We start from the raw sequence: 21,080 nt of genomic DNA, 5'->3' as shown, positions 1-21,080 counted from the left end.
GAAGGCCATGATAGAAAGGGAAGAGGAGGAGCACCAGTGGGCATGTAAGGACATGAGGTGATAGAGGGAATGGGAATGGTGGGCAGGGGGGTGGCTACCCAGACGGAATACAAAGTGTTGCTCCTCCAACTTGAGTATGGCCTCATCACAGCAGTACAGTAGGCCATGGACTAACATGTAGGAATGGGAATGGGAAGTAGAATTAAAATGGGTGGATGGAGCGTAGGTCTCCCAATCTACAACAGGTATCACTGATATACAGGAGGCCACACCAGGAGCACTGGATACAGTAGTTGACCCCAAAAGACTCACAGGTGAAGTCTCGCCTCACTTGGAAGGACTGTTTGGGGCGCTGAATGATAGTGGGGGAGGAGGTGCAAGGGCAGGTCTAGCACTTGTTCCGCTTGCAAGGATAAGTGCCAGGAAAGAGATCTGTGAGGAGCAATCCCTGTGGAAAGCAGAAAGTGGGGTTGGAGGGAAAGATGTGGTTAGTGGGGGGGGGGGGGGGATCCCATTGGAGACAGCAGAAGTTACTGAGAATTTTGAGCTGGACACAGAGACTGTTGGAGCTGGACACGAAGCACAAAATGTAAGAGATGCAGGTGAGGGGAGCATTGATAGTGGAGGAAAGGAAGTCCCTTCCTTTGAAAGTGGACATCCCCTTAGTACTGAAAAATTCTAGTGAAGCTTCTCTGGACCCTTTCAAATGCCAACATGCTTTTTCTTAGATAAGAGGCCCAAAACTGCTTGTAATACTCCAAGTGAAGTTTGACCAATGCCTAGTAAAGCATTACATCCTGCCTTTACATTCTAATCCTCTCAAAGTGAATGCTAATGGTCTATTTGCCTTCCTTACCAATGACTCAACCTACAAGCGGGAAATTTACTGCTAGTAATTTACATCTACACAGACCGCACACAAATATTAATGTTGCTATTTGAATCACCAGAAAATACATGCACCTATTGTTAAATATATGGATAGAGAGCCATATTGTTTCAACAAATTTCAGAATGAATCAGAAAACAAACAGAAGTTAGCTGATAATATTAATAACTTTATTTGTAGAGCACTTTTCATACAGGTGATGTATTTCAAAGTGCTTTACAATAGGATGAAGTGCAAACCTGAAAATAAAAGACAAAAAGATGTTAGTTTAAAGCAAGGTTAAATAAATAGGTTGTGGGCTGGTGTTTAAAAGTGCCAACTGAGTCTGCGTCCCTTATAGTTTTAGGGTTTGAATTCCACAGTTTAGGAATATAGTTCAAAAAAGCTGTCCTGCCAATTATCCTTTGAGGGAGATTGTTTAAAGTTAAGAGACCAACAGAAGACCCAAGAGTTCAAGCAATATTATAAAACTAAAATGATTCTGTGATGTACTCATGTCCCAGAGCATTAAGTGCTAGTTAAACAGGAGTTAATTATGCAGTGAGGAAAAAATCTTTAATCAAGGGATAACCTTTTTGTACCCTCTCAAGCTAGCTGCCAGCAGAAAACCTGACAGATGTTTTCAAAATGTAAAGTGCCCTCATTGGTCAAAGGGCAAATCATATCTTAATTCAATTCCAAATTTATCTTCCTCCTCCCCCCCTCCCCCAATCTCCTGTTCTCCTATCAAGCTCCTCTACTTTGGAGTAAACTCTGGTAAGGCGAACTGCCATTAATGTCATAGTTACCTACCAAAGCAACAAGGTTCCAGGGGTGTTTCCTTCTGAACTCTCCACAACAACTGAGAGCAATAAGTGAGACGAAGAATACTCCATATGACACATAATAAAGCCAAGGGGTGCGCCTCACAAATTCCTTTGCATCAGTCACGAACGTACAGATGCACACAAAGGCAAATGTCACCAGCAGCTGTACAGTCAATACCAAGTAGACCTGAAAGGAAGGACAATAATCATTCTTGTGAATATCAAGAGTTATAAAACCCAGTGCTTCCAACAGATAATTATTAGGCTTGTGCATCCCCCAGCTCTGTTGCTTCCATGTTCTTGTCAAACTACAGTGGGGATATGGTAACAACTGAGACAGCACAGGAAAGATTGACCAGGATGGTGCCTGGAAAGAAAGGCTTTACTTGGAGATTGGATAGGCTTTGTATATTCACACTGGAATGTAGGAGGCTGAGGTGTGACCTTGTAGAGGCTCACAATATTATGAGGGAAATGGATATGATAGATGGTCAGAAGGTTTTTTCTATGAGCAGGGGACAATTATGAGATGGCACAGGTTTAAGATGGGAGGGGAGAGATTTAAAAGAGATCTGAGGAGGGGTTTTTGTCCCAAAGACCAAAAGTGGACAGGTTCATAGATAAAAAAAAATTTAAAAGGCAATTGGCCAAACTCAGGCAAAAGGGACTAACTCACTGAGACACTCTGGTTGTTTTAGATGAATTGTACAAAGAGCCCACTTCCATGCCTATATGATTCTCTGACTGTCAACAGATACAGATTCCTTAAGGATGGCATAGCAGGGGTGGTGGGGGTGTAGTGGAGATAAGCTCCCACTACCTAGTAAATGCTCCCAATGGTGTTCGTCTCAAATAGCCTGTGACAACCAAGAGCCTTCACGTGTGGCTTAGCTACTAAGCTCGCTGCAACCATTTCCACTGACAGGATAAGGGCAAAGGCAGGTTACTGGGCACCTTAAAATCAGACACTTCAGACAGATGAGTCTTGTCAGCCATGGATGGCAGCTCATCTAGGAGAACGAAAACTCTGATCTCAGCCTCCACTGTCTTGCAGCTATATCCACTTATGGGGAAGGCTTTGAGAGTAAACCCTGAGGAAAAATCCAGAGATTGAAAACCTAGACAGTCCTATGTTGAGTTATATGCTGACTGGCAACTCTTGCGATGCTGATGGTGCTAAATGTATCATTCTCTGTAGTTTCTTTGGATTCATCAGCTGAATGGAGAGGGGGAAGCCTGTTACATGGGCAACAGTTTGCTTTCCTTATCATACTGCCCCAGCTTGCAAGTTAACTTGCATCGACAGCTAGGATGCAACATCCATAGTCAATCCCACTGAATGAAGGGCCTACCCACTATCAGATTCTTGTTATTCTTGTTCATTGACAAGTTCCATTACTTTTCTGATGACAGAGAAGAGTGATCGAGCAGAGCTGACTGGAATATCAGGATGCAACTGGTTAATTTTCCCACATGGCCTCAAAGTTAACAGTGGTACTGGAACCACTGGCTCTATGTTGCCGTTAGCTCTAAAGGCAGTCCTTTAGTAATACATCACGTGGATGGTGTAGAAGATTGTCGTAAGTTACAACGGGATATTTTAAAGAATGCAGAGCTTAGGCTGAGAATTGGAAGGATCTGGAGAAGTGTGAGGTGATTTACTTTGGAAGGTCGAATTTGAAGAGTTAATGGTAGGATTCTTCGCAGCCTGGAGTAGCAGATGGATCCTGCGGCCCACATCCATAGATCCCTCAGAGTTGTCACGCAAATTGATAGGGTGATTAAGAAGGCAGACGGTATGTTGGCCTTCGTTAGTTCAGGGATTGGGTTCAAGACCAGTGAAGTTGCAGCTATACAACTGCGCCACCCTTTACCAAAGATTGGACCTAGACTTATTATTTCTGAAAGATGGGCAAGAAGGGAAAGTGTCGTAGCATTACTGGCTAAAAAGATTAATAAAGGATACCAAAGGATACCAGCCTGGATGACAGGAAATTTGTATGAATGGAGCTAAGAAAAGGCTGAAAACACTAATGAGAATTGAAAACTGAATCGCAAACAGCACTGGTACTGCCAAGAAGACCTTTTAACAGGAAATTAGAAGCACTGCTTTAAGGGTTCAATGAGCAACATAGTGGCACTGTGGTTAGTACAATAGCTTTACAGCGGCAAGATCATGGTTCAATTCCTGCACTGTCTGTGAGGAGTTTGTACATTCCCCTGTGACCCCTGTGGGTTTGCTCCAGGAGCTCCAGCTTCCTCCCACATTCCAATGACCTACAGGTTAGGGTTAGTGAGTTGTGGGCACTGTCCCCTCTAAGCTCCAGGGATGCACGACTGCACAATAACTGAAATGCTCCCGTACACATAGCCCCTGTTGCCACACAGCTGGAATAAAAACAGATGAGCAAAAGCTTAAAAATTGTGAAAGATTTTCTTTGTTCTACTGTATTTCATTATACCGCTCAATTAATAAATCAAAAATATGATTTTTCAATTTTCATTCTAAATGTTCATAGTATACATATTACACAAAAAAAATTTTTAAATGCTGCACAGTTTCCAGGCCCTGTAAACATTTCCTGTCAGTTGGTCCGTGCAGCTGAAAAAAAATTAGAGGCACCATTGGCTATGGGTGTGCTATGTTGGCACCAGAAACATGGTGACACCTCAAGGCTGCTCAACACAACCTTCACTGATTTGATTTGATGAAAAACGATGCATTTCACTGCATGATTTAACATACAAGTGACAAAAAAAGCTAATCTTTATCGTCATGGGTGACTTTAATCTGCATGCAGGCTGAGCTTACCACATTAGGAGCAATAGTGTGTGTGAAGCAGGAATTCCTGGAGAATCTGTGGGAAGGATTTTTGGATAATACATCAAATACCTAACTAAAAGCAAACCAACGAAACTGAATATTGTATGATGAGAAGGGATTAATTAGCAATCTGATTGCGCAAGTCCCCTTGGGGAGGAAAGGCCATAATAAGACACAGTTCTTAATTAAGATGGAGAACACCCTGGTTGGTTCTGAGAGACAAATCAGATTTCAATGAGGTCTCAGAGCAGCTGAAGAGCCAGCTGTCACAGTATGAGGTGAACAGATTGGAAAATCTTACTGAGTGTGACAGTGAACGGCAAACATTTAACAAACACATGGATAAACTATAATTACTTGCTCCTGTCAGACAAAAGCAAGGTGATTCAACCATGACAGAAAGAAAACTAAGGGAGTCAAATTCAAAGTAAAATCTTATTACTAAAGTACCTATATGTTACCATATATTACATTGAGATTCAATTTCTTGCATGCATTTGCAGGAAAACAAAGAAATACAATAGCATTTACAAAAAAAACCTAAACAAGGCTGGCAAACAACCAATATGCAAACGATGACAAATAATGCAAATACAAATAAAATAATAATGAGAACACAAGTTTTAAAGAGTCTTTCAAAGTGAGTATGTAGTATATGGAATTAGTTCAGTGTTGAGGCAAGTGAAGTTATCCAGACCAGTTCAGGAGCCAGATAGTTGTGATTGAACCTGATGATGTGGAACCCAAGGCTCCTGCACTTCCTGCCTAATGATGGTAGTGAGAAGGGAGCATGTCCTGGATGGTAGAAACCCCAATGATGGATGCTAATTTCCTGTGACAGCACACCTTGTGAATGTGCTCAATGGTGGGGCTTTGCCTATGATAGACTAACATTAAATCCAAGGAGGAGGCACATAAATTAGTTTGAGAAAGCAGCAAACTCAAAGAAAGGAAGCAGTTTAGAGCTCAGCAAAGGAAGACCGGGGTAGGGGTGGAGGAAAATAGCATAAGGTTGCGGGGACTGTAAACGTTTCTATAGACCCCATGCCATTGGGATGGCATAGTAGTATAGTGGTCAGTATATTGCTATTATAGCACCAGTGATCAGGGTTCAATTCTGCTGCTACTCCTAAGAAGTGTATACGTTCTCCCTGTGACCATGTGGGTTTCCTCTGGGTGCTCTGGTTTCCTTCTGCATTCCAAACACATACAAATTAGTAGGTTAATTAGTCACACAATTATAACTGGGCAGTACAGGCTCAATGGGCCCAAAGTGGCTGTTGCAGTGCTGTATCTTTAAATTTTAAAAAAGAGAGGAGTTAAAGATTAGTTAAGACTATTGAAGGCCCTAATAAAGTGGAATTTATAAATGTCAACAAAGAAATGGCAAAAAATGGAGGGATTGAAAGCCAGTAAAGCCTCTGGGTACACTGTTGGCAACTCAAAGTGATCTTAGAAATACTTGACACATTGGTGGCCATTTTCCAACATTCTTTGGACTCCATGGATTGGGAGTTTCGAATGCAACACCCATACTTAAAACAAAGAAGCAAGAGAGAAAACAATTATATACTGGTTGGCCTGACAAAGATAGTGGGGAAATGCTAAAATCTATTATTAAAACTGCATTAGCACAGCTCAAGGTCAATATGGTGAGTCTCACGTCTATGGTAGAAAAGTTACAAGAGAAGATTCTGTGGGATAGGACTTATAAGCAATTGGAAAACCATTGCCTAATTACGGAGAGCCAGCATGGCTTTGTGCACGACAAATTGTGTCTTACTAACTTGAGTGAATTTTTAAAAGATCATGAAGGCAGAGTTGTGGATGTTGCTCACATGGATTTTAGTAAGGCATTTGACAGTCCTTCATGGGAAGCTCACACAGAAGATTAAGATGCATGGAATCCATGGTAAATTGGCAGTTTGACTCAGAATTGCCTTACCCATAGAGAATGGGGGATAGTGATCAACAGGACTTATTCAGCTGGAAATGTGTCTCGTGATGTTCCACAGATATCTGCACTGGGATCTTTGTGATATTGCACAAACAACATCATTAATTAGCTAGATGGAAATACAGCTCGGAGGGTTAGTAGGTTTGCAGACAATACAAAGAGTGGTGGTGTCATGGATAGCATCGAAGACTGGCAAAGGATATAGCAGCATATAGGTCAGTTGCAGATATAAGCAGAGTTTAACCCCACCAAATATGAAACGTTGCACTTTGGAAGATCAATAGTACACTACTGATGACAAGACCCTAAACATGGATCCAGGATCTAAACATGATGGATCTAGAAGGTCAAGTCCACAGCTCCCTGAAAGTGGCTGGACAGGTTAATAGAGTGATTAGAGAGCATGTCTTTTGAGGATAAATTGCATGAGTTAGGGCATTTTTCTTTTGAGCAAAGGAGTTTGAGAGGTGATTTGATAGAGGCGTATAAAATAATAAGAAACATAGACTGAATGGACAGTCACAGATACCTGGGGATACGAATGGACAATAAACTGGACTGGTCAAAGAACACTGAGGCTGTCTAAAATTGAATGCCAACATTGCATTTGCGTTCTTCACTACCGACTCAACCTGGAGGTTAACTTCAGGTTAATCTCTCTTCTCCAACCTTGTATCTGTGCCCTCTAGTTCAGGGCTCCTCAATCCTGGAGAAAAGCCTACATCAACCCACCTCATCCACATCCCTCACTTTGATGTTACCCTCATTCATATCCCTTCCATTTCCCAGACTTTTGCCCTCACCCCTTTTTCCCACTGTCCGAACATGGATAGAATTCCTCATGTCCTTACCTACCCACCCTATCACCAAATACATTCTTTACCTCTGCACCCTCCCCCCCCCGCAACTCTCTGCAATTCTCTTGTCCATTCGTCCCTCCTCAATAATCTTCCTCCCGGCGTTTATCCCTGCAAGTGGCCTCTCCTCCATTCAAGGCCCCAAAAAGTCCTTTGAGATGAGGCAAAATTTCACCTGCAAAGCTGTTGGGGTCAGCTACTGTATCCAGTGCTACAGAGGCAGCCTCCTCTACACTGGTGAGGCCCGATGTAAACTGGGGGACTGCTTCATCAAGAACCCTTGTTTCATCCTCAACAAGCAGGATTTTCTGGTGGCCAACTAATTCAATTTCAATACCCATTCCAACACGTTGGTCAATGGATTCCTCTGATGCCACAATGAGGCCACTTTCAGGTTGGAGGAGCAACTCCTCATATTCCATCTGGGTAGCCTCCAACTTGATAGCACGAACATTAATTTTCTAACTTCTGGTAATTCCTTCCCCTTCAACTTCCTTCCTCTTCCAATCCCCACTCTGGCTCCCCTCTTCTTTTCTCCTCACCTGCCTATCACTTCACAGGCACCCCTCCTCTTTCCCTTTCTCCTGTCAAATTTCTTCTTCTTCCACCCTTTAACTTTTAAACCTATCACCTCCCTACTTCTTACTTCATGCTCCCTCCCTTGATGGTTTCTGCAGGGCTGCAGGTCTCTTGGTCTCACCTATCATCTGTCAGCTTGTACTACTTCTCACCCCCAACTTCTTATTCTTGACCTCTTCCCCCATTCCTTTTCAGTCCCAATAAAGGGTCTTGGCCAAAGCATCAACTGTTCATTCCCCTCCATGGATGAAGAGTTCTTCTAGCATTTAGTGTGGGTTAGTCACTTTTAGCTCTGCCTGGTGCTGCCTGGCATGCCCTTCTGCACTCATTGAAGCAGGGTTGATCACTTGCATGGATAATGTCAAGGAAATGTCAGACAGATCGTGGTGGTGAATGCCTATGAAAAATCACTTCAGTGTTAAGTAACATGCATTCAAGAAAATGAAGAGTAATGGCTGTGATGTTCTTTGGGTTGCTGTGAAGTTATGAACAGTATTAAACAAATGCAAATGCAAATGCAAATGCAAACAATCTGTTTAATGCAACAAAAAGAAGCTCGGCACAGACTAAATGAGCTGAAGGGCCTGTTTCTGTGCTGTAGTGCTCTATTACAGTTCAGGGCATCAGAGTTCAATTCTGGGATCCTTTGCAAGGAGCTTGTGCATTCTCTCGATAAACAAGTGGATTTCCTCCTGGTTCCCCTGTTTCCTCCAAAAGTCCAAAGATACAACTGCTAGTAGGTTAATTTGTCATTGTAAACTGTCTTGTGATTGGGCTATGGTTAAATAGCCCATCCTGTGTCCTTGATAACTACACCTGTGAGAAGGGCATCCAGCTGCGGGTCCAAACAATCCGCATTGAGTTGGACCTGGAACCTGATGAACTCCAGATCATCCGAGAGGCTGGAGTGGTGATAGGCAGGACATGTAAAGAGGTAGATGCACGGCACAGGAAACTGAGTGACAGTCAGAAAGGAGTAAGGGAGAAAGAGTCAGTGCAGTTCCATCCCCCTAAACAACAGGTATCACTTTAGGTACAGTCGGGGATGGTGGGATGACCTGGCAAAGGAAAGTCACAGCAACAGGGTCTCTGGCACTTAGTCTGGCTCTGAGACTGAGAAGGGTGGTGCAGCTCACAGTAGGAAGGGCCTGTTCCGTGCTGTATCGCTAAGTTTTTAAAAATGTTAAAATGATTAATTGGCTGGAAGAACTTAGTAGGTCAAGCAGCATCTGTGGAAGGAAAAAACTGTTGATGTTTCAGCTCAAAATTCTTGCATCAAATGTTTTCACCCAAACTTGCTTTCCTCCCACAGATGCTGCTCGACCCACTGAGTTCTTCCTGCAGATTGTGTGTTGCTTCAGATTTCAGCAAATAGTCTCCTACGTCTCCATTAACCAGATGCAGTGTCTTTATGAGAACAGAATAGTTGAAAAATGAGTGAACTATTATATCAACAGGAAGTGGAAAATAAAAATTTTCTGGAAGTGAAGGTTATTACCATGTCTGTAAAAAGCCAGTGATGAAGAAATCAGGACAGATGTACAGGAAACAAGTTCTGTATTTTTAAATAAAGAATCCAACCTGCAGAAGATACCTGCAGCCCCGCAGAAACCAGCTAATCCATCCCCATCTATCATGCATCCTCCCCAAATAATTACATAGTGTTCCCATAAGTCAGGTGTTCACAACCCATAGAAAACTAGAATGTGTTTGATTTCAGCTTTCTGTAGGGATCACTCAACTCTGTGACCCACTTGTTCCTCCCCAGTGATCTCCTTCCTGGCACTGCACCCTTCCTATCTAGTCCCACTGGAGGGGCTCAACTAGAAACAACCAATTGTTTATTCCCCTACATGGATGCTGCCTGAGATGCTCCATAGAAAATGCCTGAGTTCCTCCAACATTTTGTGTGTGTTGCTTTATTTTGTTTGTAAAGTTTTTAGGCTCCAAGTGAGAGACGCTCACCTTTCTAATAAATGCTCGGCGGATGTTCTTATCTTCGAAGTTTGCTGCACTGAATTCCGCGTTGTCATAATAAGATGGAGGGACATCATCATGGTAGCCAGGGCTTTCCAAGCCAACTGCAAGGAAAGAAATAAACTCCTTACCACTAGAGGGCACATTACTGTGTGTACATAGACTGAATTACATTGCAACTGTGAAACAGAGCTTTTAGATTTGTATTTTTTTAACAAAACGTTTAATCTTGAAATTAAAAAATGAAAATTCCAAAAATGTTATTTTCTGGATCAATGTATCTAGAATATACATCCAGAACACTGGACAACAAATGTTTTCAGAATTTGTTTCCTCAGAATTTTTTTATGATAGACACTTGAAGTTGAACACAAATATAATTTCAGACTACATGCATCAGATAGGAATTTGGAGAAACAAGAAGTTAACTTTTATTGAATATAATGTGTTTAATTGCATAATAGTCTGATGCTAAACTGAAGAAGTCTTGTTGATTATTTTTATTTCTTTTTTTTTATTAGTTTTTTAATGCATTTTCTACATTGCTACAGATAGAAAAAAAAAACCCAAATCAAAATGAAGAACATTAATACAGTGCTTCTTATTTCTACTCAGTGTCTGGGGCTTCTCGCTTAAGTGTGCAGCAATAATCAGCAAGCATTGATGGATTCAATCCGGCTGGTGGCATGGTGGCATCAGCGCCGGACTTCAGAGCAAAGGCTCCCGAGTTCGAATCCAGCCGGCTCCCATCCGTGCTGGGTTGAACGCCGAGCTAGTAACTTGGCCTCGTAAAAATAAGAAAGCCTGCTAAAAAAAAAATGCCTTCATGACGATGTCCAGATGACTCCACTCGGAGTTAAGGGCTTTCTTCTTCTTCTTCTATTGATGGATTCCAGTTGCCCCGATACTGTTTCTCCATGACTGCAACGTCCTGGTAAAACCTTTCACCATCCTCGCCACTGACAGCGTCAAGATTTTCAGGAAAGTTGTCCAAATGGGAATACGGAAAATTAAATCTTTAATGACATGTTGCATTTCATGGTTTTGTATGCCTGAAGCATATTGTCAACCAGTTGCATGTAGGTTGGTGCCCTGTAGTTGCCAAGAAAAATTTCAACCACATCCTTGAATGCCTTCCTTGCTATTTTCACCGGTCCCACTAAAAGTTGTTTGAATCACTTGTCATATTTGTGGACCAACAAAAATGCCTTCCTTAATCTTGGCATCAGTTACTCTGGGAAACAGATATCTCGAATGTTAAAATCCTTCACGGAAATTTTTGTGCCTGATCCATCCTTGCAGTCTTGAAGCAAGTAATTCTGCTTTTGCCTTTGACAAACCCAAGTCTCTGACCAGGTCTTTTAACCCAGACTGAGTTATCAAATGAGGCTCACTAGACATAAAGGGTCAAAATCTGTATCAGTATCAGTGTCATTTTCCATTCCTGTTTCATGATAATGGCATATTTGTCTGCCTCCTCTAGACTCCATGTCTTGTTTTTTTCTAAAAACTGGTCCTGCCATCCACCCTGCCCAAGCATGCCCAGCCAATCTGGGGCAAGATAGAAAACTTTTCAGCTTACATTTTAATTGACTTGAATTATGAATTGAAATATAGGCAAGTTCAAAACAAGGTGCACGATAGGAAATTCAACGGTGATTTTCATGATCAGCAGCCCAAAATCCATAAGATACACCCAAAAGTATTCAGGAAGCAAAATCTTTGTTATCCAATGTAATCATTGCAAGTAGAACTAGGAGCAAAAGATTAACCTGCCTCTTTTTAACAGGAGTAACCCCTATTTTCACCCTCTTTCTACTCTTTCTCTTCAGACATGTACCTCGTCACTCAAATCTAATTAACTCAGGTAAATAGTTTTGTAAATATCCAATAACAAACAAGGCAGTGTTTGGTGAAACGTCTGGAGATGAATCTTTCCTAGAGAACAGGAGACCTGAAGACTCATGAGACCAATACTGAATTCTAATGTTCCTTCAATTTTTATTCAAACATCACATTGGGTGAACCCTTACAATTTGTTTAAAACACGAAGTTCATAGTTATACAACATGGAAACAATCCCTTAGGCCCAAATGGCTTATACTGACCAAGATGGTCCATCCAAGCTAGTCACATTTGTCAGCATTTCACCCATAACTTTCTAGGGAGGCACAGGACTAAAGTTAACATAATGCTACCCAGCAACCCGGACTCAATTCCACCACTGTCCATAAGGAGTTTGTATGTTCTCCCCAGCACTGTGTGGGTTTGTAATGATGCAGCTATATAAATCTCTGGTTAGGCCACACTTGGAGTACGGTGTCCAGTTCTGGTCGCCTCACTGTAGGAAGGATGTGGAAGCATTGGGAACGGTACAGAGGAGATTTACCAGGATACTGCCTGGTTTAGAGAGCAAGGATTATGATCAGAGATTAAGGGAGCTAGGGCTTTACTCTTTGGAGAGAAGGAGGATGAGAGGAGACATGATAGAGGTGTACAAGATATTAAGAGGAATAGATAGAGTGGATAGCCAGTGCCTCTTCCCCAGGGCACCACTGTTCAGTATAAGAGGACATGGCTTTAAGGTAAGGGGTGGGAAGTTCAAGGGGGATATTAGAGGAAGGTTTTTTACTCAGAGAGTGGTTGGTGCATGGAATGCACTGCCTGAGTCAGTGGTGGAGGCAGATACACTAGTGAAGTTTAAGAGACTACTAGACAGGTATATGGAGGAATTTAAGGTGGGGGGTTATATGGGAGGCAGCGTTTGAGGGTTGGCACAACATTGTGGGCTGAAGGGCCTGTAATGTGTTGTAATATTCTATGTTCTATGTCTATGTTTCCTCTGGATTCCTCCCAAATTCCAAAGCCATACCAGTAGTAACTTTATTATTCACACGAGTGCAATTGAATGGCATAAGACATAGGAATAGAATTAAGTCATTAGGCCCATCAACTCTGATTGCCATTCCATCATGGCTGATTTATCATCCCTTTCAACCCCATTCTCCTGCCTTCTCCCATTAACCTTTGACTCCCTAAGTAATCAAGTACCTATCAACCTCCACTTTAAATACAGAGGCCCTTTAATGTTTCCTATTCTATTTTCCTGCACAAATTCTCAATACTTCCTTATACTTTTTCCACATAATCATACGACTCTTAACAATTTTTTGTGAAAATAAATTCCCATCATTTCACCTCTAATTCTATAGAATTTTGTGTTCTATTCCACTTTTAAGTATACTCAGTGGTGTGACCTCCACAACCATCCGTGGTAATGAATTCCAGATACACCACACTCTGGCTGAAGAAATTTCTCCTCACCTCAGTTCTATAACTAGACCTCAGCATGGGCCTGAAGGGACTGCTACCATGCAGTATCTTTAAATAAGTAAATAAACCTTTCCAATGCATGTACCCGTCTAACTATCTTTTAGAAGTTGTTAATGTACCTGCCTTAAACCATTTCCTCTGGCAGCTCATTCCACTTACATATCACCTTTTTGAAACCTCCAAATTCCCTCTAGAGGCATGGGAATAGTCTTGAAATCTGGCTGGCGACCCCTGTGAAGCCAACAGCCAACATTATAATATTCCCCTTTCACCTCAAACCTAGGCCCTCTAAATCCATTCTCCCCATTCAACAGCAATCTTCACCAGTGCAAACTCTATCCATTCCACCCTCTAAATACCAGCCTCAATGGCATGTTACAACTTCCATTTAAAAAGCTCTTCAACAACTACTAAGAGGGGAAAAAAAGTTTTTCCCTATAATCTTTAAAGTCATATGATTAGAATCAATAGATCAGGAATTGAGTCATAGGTGTACAGCTTTGGTCTCCAGGGTTAAGGAAGGACATCCTGGCTGTAGAGGAAGTGCAGCGTAGATTCACAAGGTTAATTCCTGGGATGTCCAGACTGTCTTACGCAGAGAGGTTAGAGAGACTGGGCTTGTACACGCTGGAATTAAGGAGATTGAGAGGGGATCTGATTGCAACATATAAGATTATTAAGGGATTGGACAAGATAGAGGCAGGAAATAGGCTCCAGGTGCTGGGAGAGTCCAGTACCAGAGGGCATGGTTTAAGAATAAGGGGTAGGTCATTTAGGACAGAGTTAAGGAAAAACTTCTTCTCCCAGAGAGTTGTGGGGGTGTGGAATGCACTGCCTCAGAAGGCAGTGGAGGCCAATTCTCTGGATGCTTTCAAGAAGGAGCTAGATAGGTATCTTATGGATAGGGGAATCAAGGGATATGGGGACAAGGCAGGAACCGGGTATTGATAGTAGATGATCAGCCATGATCTCAGAATGGCGGTACAGGCTCAAAGGGCTGAATGGTCTGCTTCTGCACCTATTGCCTATTGTGTGTCCATTGATATAGCTCACTTATCTGAAATATCTCTACTGCCAAGTGCTATTTAAAGGGAATGCAGAAAATCTAGAAGATTCTACCCATAACAACTGACATACTACAGAATATCATAACATAGGAAATAAGATCATGAGACGTAGAAGCAGAATTAGGCCATTTTGGCCCATCGTCTGCTCCACCATTTATTACTCTCAATTCCATAATATTTGACACCCTTTCTAATCAAGAACCTATCAACCTCCACTTAAAGTATATAGGCTCTTTAATGTTTCCCTATCTTCTTGTGTAAATTCTCAATTCCTGAAGTACTCCCCAATGTTTCTTCTACATGGTCACACAACTCTTGACAACTCTTTGTGAAAATAAATTCCCATCATTTCACCTCTGATTCTATTGAGAGTTACATCAAACCCCAATGAACTCCAGGTTCCATCTCTGAAACCTTCCACTTTACCAAAATGCAATATAATCCCATACAATTCTTTAATGATTCCCCTTAACCTGAAGATTTGAGGACCTGAGTTATAAGGAAAGGTTGAAGAGGTTAGGATTTTATTCCCTGGAGCACAGGAGAATGAGTGGAGATTTGACAGAGGTATACAAAATTATGAGGGGTATAGATAGGGTAAGTGCAAGCAGGCTTTTTCCACTGAGGTTGGGTGAGATTAGAACTGGAAGTCATAGATTAAAGGTGAAAGGTGAAATATTTAAGGGGAATTCAGTGGGTGGTGTGGAATGTGCTGCTAAGAGCAGTAATGGATGTGGGTTCAACTGTAACATTTAAGAGAAGTTTCAATGGGAGGTGTATGGTCCAGGTGCAGGCTAGTGAGACTAGGCGGAATAAGTTTGGCATGGACTAGATGGGCTCCAGTGCTCTTAAGACTCTATAGTTCCCCAATCCCTGGAGCACAAAACTAACTTTCCCAATTTTGCTACAAAGAAAGTCCAGTATCATTCTAGAAATTTCTGCTCAACTGAGGTTTTGTCATCCTTCAAAATGCAAACTGACCTAAACTGAAAACAATACATTTCTCCAGTGACCTTTAGAAGTTTTGCATAGCTGCCATGCTTTTACTCTTCATGCCTTTGTTTACAAGCCAAGAATTTCACATGCTCTGTAACAGCTTTCACTTTGTACACCATAGACACCATTTACTTCCCTTTTGCAAACCCCTACAATTTACCATTCTGCCTCAAAACTCCTCTACCACTAACGTTGATGTCTAGTTGTTTGTAAATTCCGTAATTGCCTGCAAGAAAATAAAACTCAAGGTAGTATATAATACATGTACTTTGTTAATAAATTTTACTTTAGACCTTGACTGCATGTAGCTACCAGATATACCACTGCCCAAATTTAAATAGTACAACAATCCTCCAATCCTTCCATAACTGAAAGACTAAATCCAAAATTTCCACATTTCTCTTTGTACTTCACTCACCAACATAGAAAGCATTCGATCCACAGTAGGTGATTTTTGCACTAACATTTTTTAGTGGCTTCATTTCAATTTTCTGTCAGTTCCTCCTCCATTCTAGCATTAATAGAAGATGCTGTAGTAAACCATACTCTGGGTCCCAAAATCTTCCCTCCTCCCTGCCTTTTGCCATGTAAACATTTTACATTTCTTTAACAAAAAGAAAGCAACCCATTAAGAATGAGCCATCGTGAATTCACAGAAATCTATAGTGTGATCACTGAAGTCGAGGATGATGTTCTCTTCAGGGGTTGTCTGTTGGTGTGTCCTCAGGTGGCTATCGAGGCTGATCCAGGATCCACATACTCTGCTGTAGTGTGGACCTGAGGAAGTGGTGGCTGTGATTAGTGGTTGGGTCTTTTGGTTGTTCATTCTCTCCTTTCACAGCTACTGCTTGTTCTCTGTGGCACAGCATGCAGTACAGCTCCCTCTTGAACACATTTCCTCCAGGCATGTCTATTGAGTGCAATGTCTTTCCAGTTTTTAGAAGTTATGCTGAACTTCTACAGGCTGATTTTGACGTTATCTTTGAAGCATTTCCTTTGCACACCAGGGCTTGCTGAGCTTCCTTCAAGGATCTGATGGGAAAGCGGGAATTTAGCATCTGAATGACATAACCTATCCATTCATCCACCTACCTTTTTATTCTGGTGTCTTCCCCTTTCCTTTCCAGTCCTGATAGAGAGTCTCAGTCCAAAGTGTCAACTGTTTATTCATTTCCATAAATGCTGCCTGACCTATTGAGTTCTTCCAGCAATTAGTATGGGTTGCTCTGTATTTGAGCAACACACACAAAATTCTGGAGGAAATCAGCAGGCCAAGCAGCTTCTATGGGGAAAAAATATAGTCAACGGTTCAGGCCAAAACCCTTCGGCATTGTTTCAATCCGAAATGTCGACTGTATTTTTTTCCACAGATGTTGCCTGGCCTGGTGAATTCCTCCAGCATTTTGTGTGCGTGTTGCTCTGATTTCCAGCATCCGCAAAATCTCGTGTTCATACTGAAGTTGGTATTGTTTTATTGTGATGTAGTTGTTGTTCAAATTGGCTTCCTTCAGTAAGCTGGTGTTAGTGCACCTGTTCTTTCAGCTAATCCTCAAAGTCTTTCGTAAGGATCTTTAATAGTACTATTCCAGGGTTTTCAGGTGTCAATGTCTTAAAATCTAATGGGCTACTATAAGCGTTCCATGATTCAACTGTTAAAAACTAAAAACTGCACAACTGCATTCCACAAGAATACAAACACTAGGGTCCCAAGGAGGAAGGAAGAAGGGATAAAATGGATGAAACATTTAAATTCTCCATACCGTTTGGATGCATAATTGGAGGTGGAGGCATGGGCGGCTGGTGGAATGGACCCTGCGGATACACTGGCTGTGGTGGCTCTCCAAACGATCCTTGAGGTAGGCCATGCCCATAGGCAGATGGTGGAAAAGGTGGCTGTCCATAACCCGCTACTGGATATGGAGGCTGCCCGTAGTTAGCCTGAGGAAACACAGGCTGTCCATATGGTGGGGGCTGTTGTGGATAATGTTCATTTCCATACGACATCTCATTACGTGGATACGGAGGCTGCTGTGGATCTCCTGCAACTAGGTACGCCTTCTCCTGAGACATTATCAGCAATATCAATCGTTATCCTTCACCTATAAAGTGAGAAGAAGATCTAATTACTTCATCAATGTAGGCATTAAAATAAATGATGGTAAATTCTGTCACACTTAACTTGGGACAATCATCGGAAAAAGTAGATCTCAAATAGCAAGTATTGGTTAAGTCTATCAACCGCAGTTTATCTAACTGGTTATAGGATTTGTTCATTAAGTGCTGTGTTGTATGATGTGGGCGATTATGGTGTTTTCATAACCATGACTGTTCTTGGCAAATTTTTTTTAGAAGTAGTTTGCCATTGCTGCCTACTGGGCAGTGTCCAGCCATTATTGATACTCTTCAGAGATTGTCTGCCTGGTGTCAACGGTGGCATAATGGAGGATATACACCAGCTGCTCACATGACACAAGGAATTCAGTTTGAGCACATACCATTGTTAAAAGTTATACCCTATAAATGTACACATCCAGGGTTAGAAATACTGATAGCCTCCTAGCTTCGTAAAGCTTCATAGACTTATACAGAGCAGAAGCTGGTCCTTTGGCCCAACTCAGCCACGCTGACCAAGTTCCCCATGTTAACTCATTCCAAATGTCTGTGCTTGGCCCATACCCTATCCCTCTAAACCTTTACCAACCATGTCTGCCCAAATTATATTTTTTAACAACTGCTTCTACTGAAGATAAAGATTGGATTTGTCACATTTACACCGAAACTTCGCAACATACAGTAACATGCATTGTTTGTGCCACATCAAATCAGCGAGGATTGCAGCAGTCCGCAAGAGTCGTCATGCTTCCAGTGTCAACGTAGCATAGCCACAACTTACTAACCCTAATCCATACATTCTTGTCTTTTACTTAATGTGGAAGATAAAAGGAGCACCCAGAGAAAACTCACGCAGTCACAGGGAGAACATACAAACTCATTAGGACAGCATTGGGAATTGAACCCTGGTTGGTGACGCAGGAGCTGTAAAAAGATGTACTAGGCACTACACTGCTATGCCATTCCCTTCTACCTCCTCTGGCAATTCGTTCTATATACCTGTTACCCTTTCACAATGGCTCGTAACAAATTGAGCTTGTTAGCTATCTCTGGCTAACAGCCGCTTGACTCAGCATTGCATGGGTAATTGTGAGACAGCCAATTACAATAAGCAGCACACATCCAGAGTCAGTATGATTCGGGTTCAACATAAACAGGGAAGTTGCAATGTACTGCTAAGGAAACGAAAATTATTTTAGGGAACTGGAGCTGCAGCTTGATTACCTTCAGCTTGTTCAGGAAAGTGAGGCAGTGATAGGAGCTACAAGGAGCTGGTCACCCCAAGGCTACAGGAGACTGATAAATGAGTGACTGTCAGGAGAGGGAAGGGAGAAAGTCAGATAGTGGAGAACACCCTCATGGCCACACCCCTCAACAAAAAGTACTTCATCTTGAGTACTGTTGGGGGTGGGGAGACCTACCTGGGGGAAGCAACAATGGTCATACCTCTGGCACTGAGTCTGGTCCTGTAGGTCTCAAGGGTAGGGAACTGAAGAGGAACTGCAGCAGTGATAGGGAACTCTAGAGTCAGGGGGACAGATGGGTGATTCTGTGGATTCAAAACAGAAACACAAATGGTAGTTTGCCTCCCGGGTGCCAGGGTCCACAATGCTTTCTGGACACATCCACAATATCCTGAAAAGGGAGGGTGAGCAGCCAGAAGTCATGGTACATATTGGTACCACCCACATTGGAAGAAAGAGGGAAGAGGTCCTGAAAGCAGAATGCAGGAAGGAAGCTGAGAAGCAGCAATATGACAGGAGGATGGGAGCCAGGATGATGGAGCTAAGGATGAGCCTTCAGGTTTACAAGTAGATTATGGATGGAACATGAATGTAAGGAAGGACAAGCCAATGATTGGGTATAAATTAAAGCAGAGCCAAGAGTTACATTGTACCACAGAGGCAAAATTCAAAAAGGCGAAGAATGCAGGACTTAACTGCTGTATTTAAATGCACATAGCATTCGGAATAATGTGGATGAACTCGTGGCACAATTAGAGATTGGTTGGTACGTGGCTGAAAGAAGGCCATAGTTGGGAGTTTAACATCAAAGGATATACTTTGTATCGAAAGGACAGGCAGGAAGGCATAGGCAGTGTGTGGCTCTGTCGGTAAGAGATGGAATTACATCTTTAAAAAGAGGTGACATAGGGTCAGAGAATGTTGAATCTTTGAGGGTGGAGTAAACAAACTGCAAGGATAGAAATACCATTACAGGAGTCATATAGAGGCATCCAAATAGTAGCCAAGATGTGAGGTTGAGATTGCAAAGGGAGCTGGAAAAGGCATGTAATGAAGATAATGACACAATTGTAATGAGGGACTTCAATATGCAAGGCGATTGGGAAAATCAGATTGGTGTCGGATTGCAAGAGAGGTAATTTGTTGAATGCCTACAAGATGGATTTTTAGAGCAGATTGAGCTTGAGCCTACTTGGGGAAAGACTATCTTTGATAGTCTCTTATTAGGGAGTTTAATCTAAAGGAATCTTTTGGAGACAGTGATCATAATATGACTGAATTCATACTGAAATTTGAGAAGGAGAAGCACAAGTCACATGTATCACTACTGCAATGGAATAAAGGGAATTACAGAGGCATGAGAGAGGAGTTTGCCCAGGTGGATTGGAGGAGGTAACTGGCGGAGATGACGGCAGAGCAGAGGTGGCTGAACTTTCTGGGAATAGTTCACAGGATGCAGGATACACATGTCCCACAGAGGGAGAAGTTCTCAAATGGCAGGGCTGGGCAACTGTGACTGACAAAAGAAGATAAGGACAGCATCAAAGCCAAGGAAAGGGCATATAAGGTAACAAAAGTGAGTGGGAAGTTGGATGATTGGGAAGTTTTTAAAATCCAATAAAAGACATCTAAAAAAGCTACAAGAATGGAAAGGATAAAATATGAGCACAAACTAGCCAATAATATAAAGCAGAATACTAAAAGTTCTTTTCAGTTATATGAAGAATAAAAGGAAGGTGAAAGTTGATACTGGACCACTATAAAACAGGTAGTAATGGGGGACAAAGAAATGGCAGATGAACTTAATGAGTACTTTGCATTGGTCTTCACTGTGGCAGACACTAGCAGTGTGCCAGAGGTCTGTGAGTGTCAGGGAGCAGGAGTGAGTGCCATTGCTATTACAAAGGAAAAAGTACTAGGCAAACTCAAAGGTCTTCAGGTGGCTAAGTCACCTGGACCAGATGGACTACATCCCAGAGTCCTGAGAGAGGTTGCTGAAGAGATAGCAGATGCAGTGGTTATGATCTTTCAAGAATCACTTGATCCTGGCAGAGAGGTAGGTAAAAGAAAGGAAATTATAAGCCACTTAGCTGAGTGTCAGTGGTTGGGAAAGTGTTGGAGTCTATTATTAAGGATGAGGTTTCAAGATACTTGGGAGACTAATAATAAAATAAGTCAAAAGTCAGCATGGTTTCTGTAAAGGGAAATCCTGCCTGACAAATCTGACAGAGTTCTTTGAGGAAGTGGACAAAGGAGAGGCAGTGGATGTTATTTACTTGGATTTTCAGAAGACGTTTGATAAGGTCCCACACATGAGGCTGCTTAACATGATAAAATCCTGTTGCGTTACAGGAAAGATACTGGTATCTTTAAGGATTCACTGCTAATGTAATGGGTTCTCTGTAATGTTTCACTGCCGAGGTAACAGTTTCTCTGTAG

General features: G+C 42.0%; 1 protein-coding gene across 3 annotated transcripts in view; it reads right to left on the bottom strand.

Moving 5' to 3' along the window:
* Positions 1–21,080, bottom strand: part of LOC140732441 (protein lifeguard 1-like) — a 75,930-nt gene that overhangs the window by 9,248 nt on the left and 45,602 nt on the right. For all 3 annotated transcript variants that reach the window (XM_073055098.1, XM_073055099.1, XM_073055101.1), the window contains 3 exons: positions 17,046–17,384; positions 9,878–9,993; positions 1,682–1,882 (listed from right to left, as the gene is read on the bottom strand). In XM_073055098.1, the coding sequence (XP_072911199.1) occupies positions 1,682–1,882; positions 9,878–9,993; positions 17,046–17,355 (627 nt within the window). In that variant the 5' untranslated portion in view covers positions 17,356–17,384. The remainder of the gene's footprint in view (positions 1–1,681; positions 1,883–9,877; positions 9,994–17,045; positions 17,385–21,080) is intronic.

The sequence above is a fragment of the Hemitrygon akajei genome, chromosome 8 (assembly GCF_048418815.1).
Source record: "Hemitrygon akajei chromosome 8, sHemAka1.3, whole genome shotgun sequence".
NCBI lineage: Eukaryota > Metazoa > Chordata > Chondrichthyes > Myliobatiformes > Dasyatidae > Hemitrygon > Hemitrygon akajei.
The sequence above is the reverse complement of the archived record's forward strand: the minus strand, read 5'-3'. Positions and strand labels throughout refer to the sequence as shown.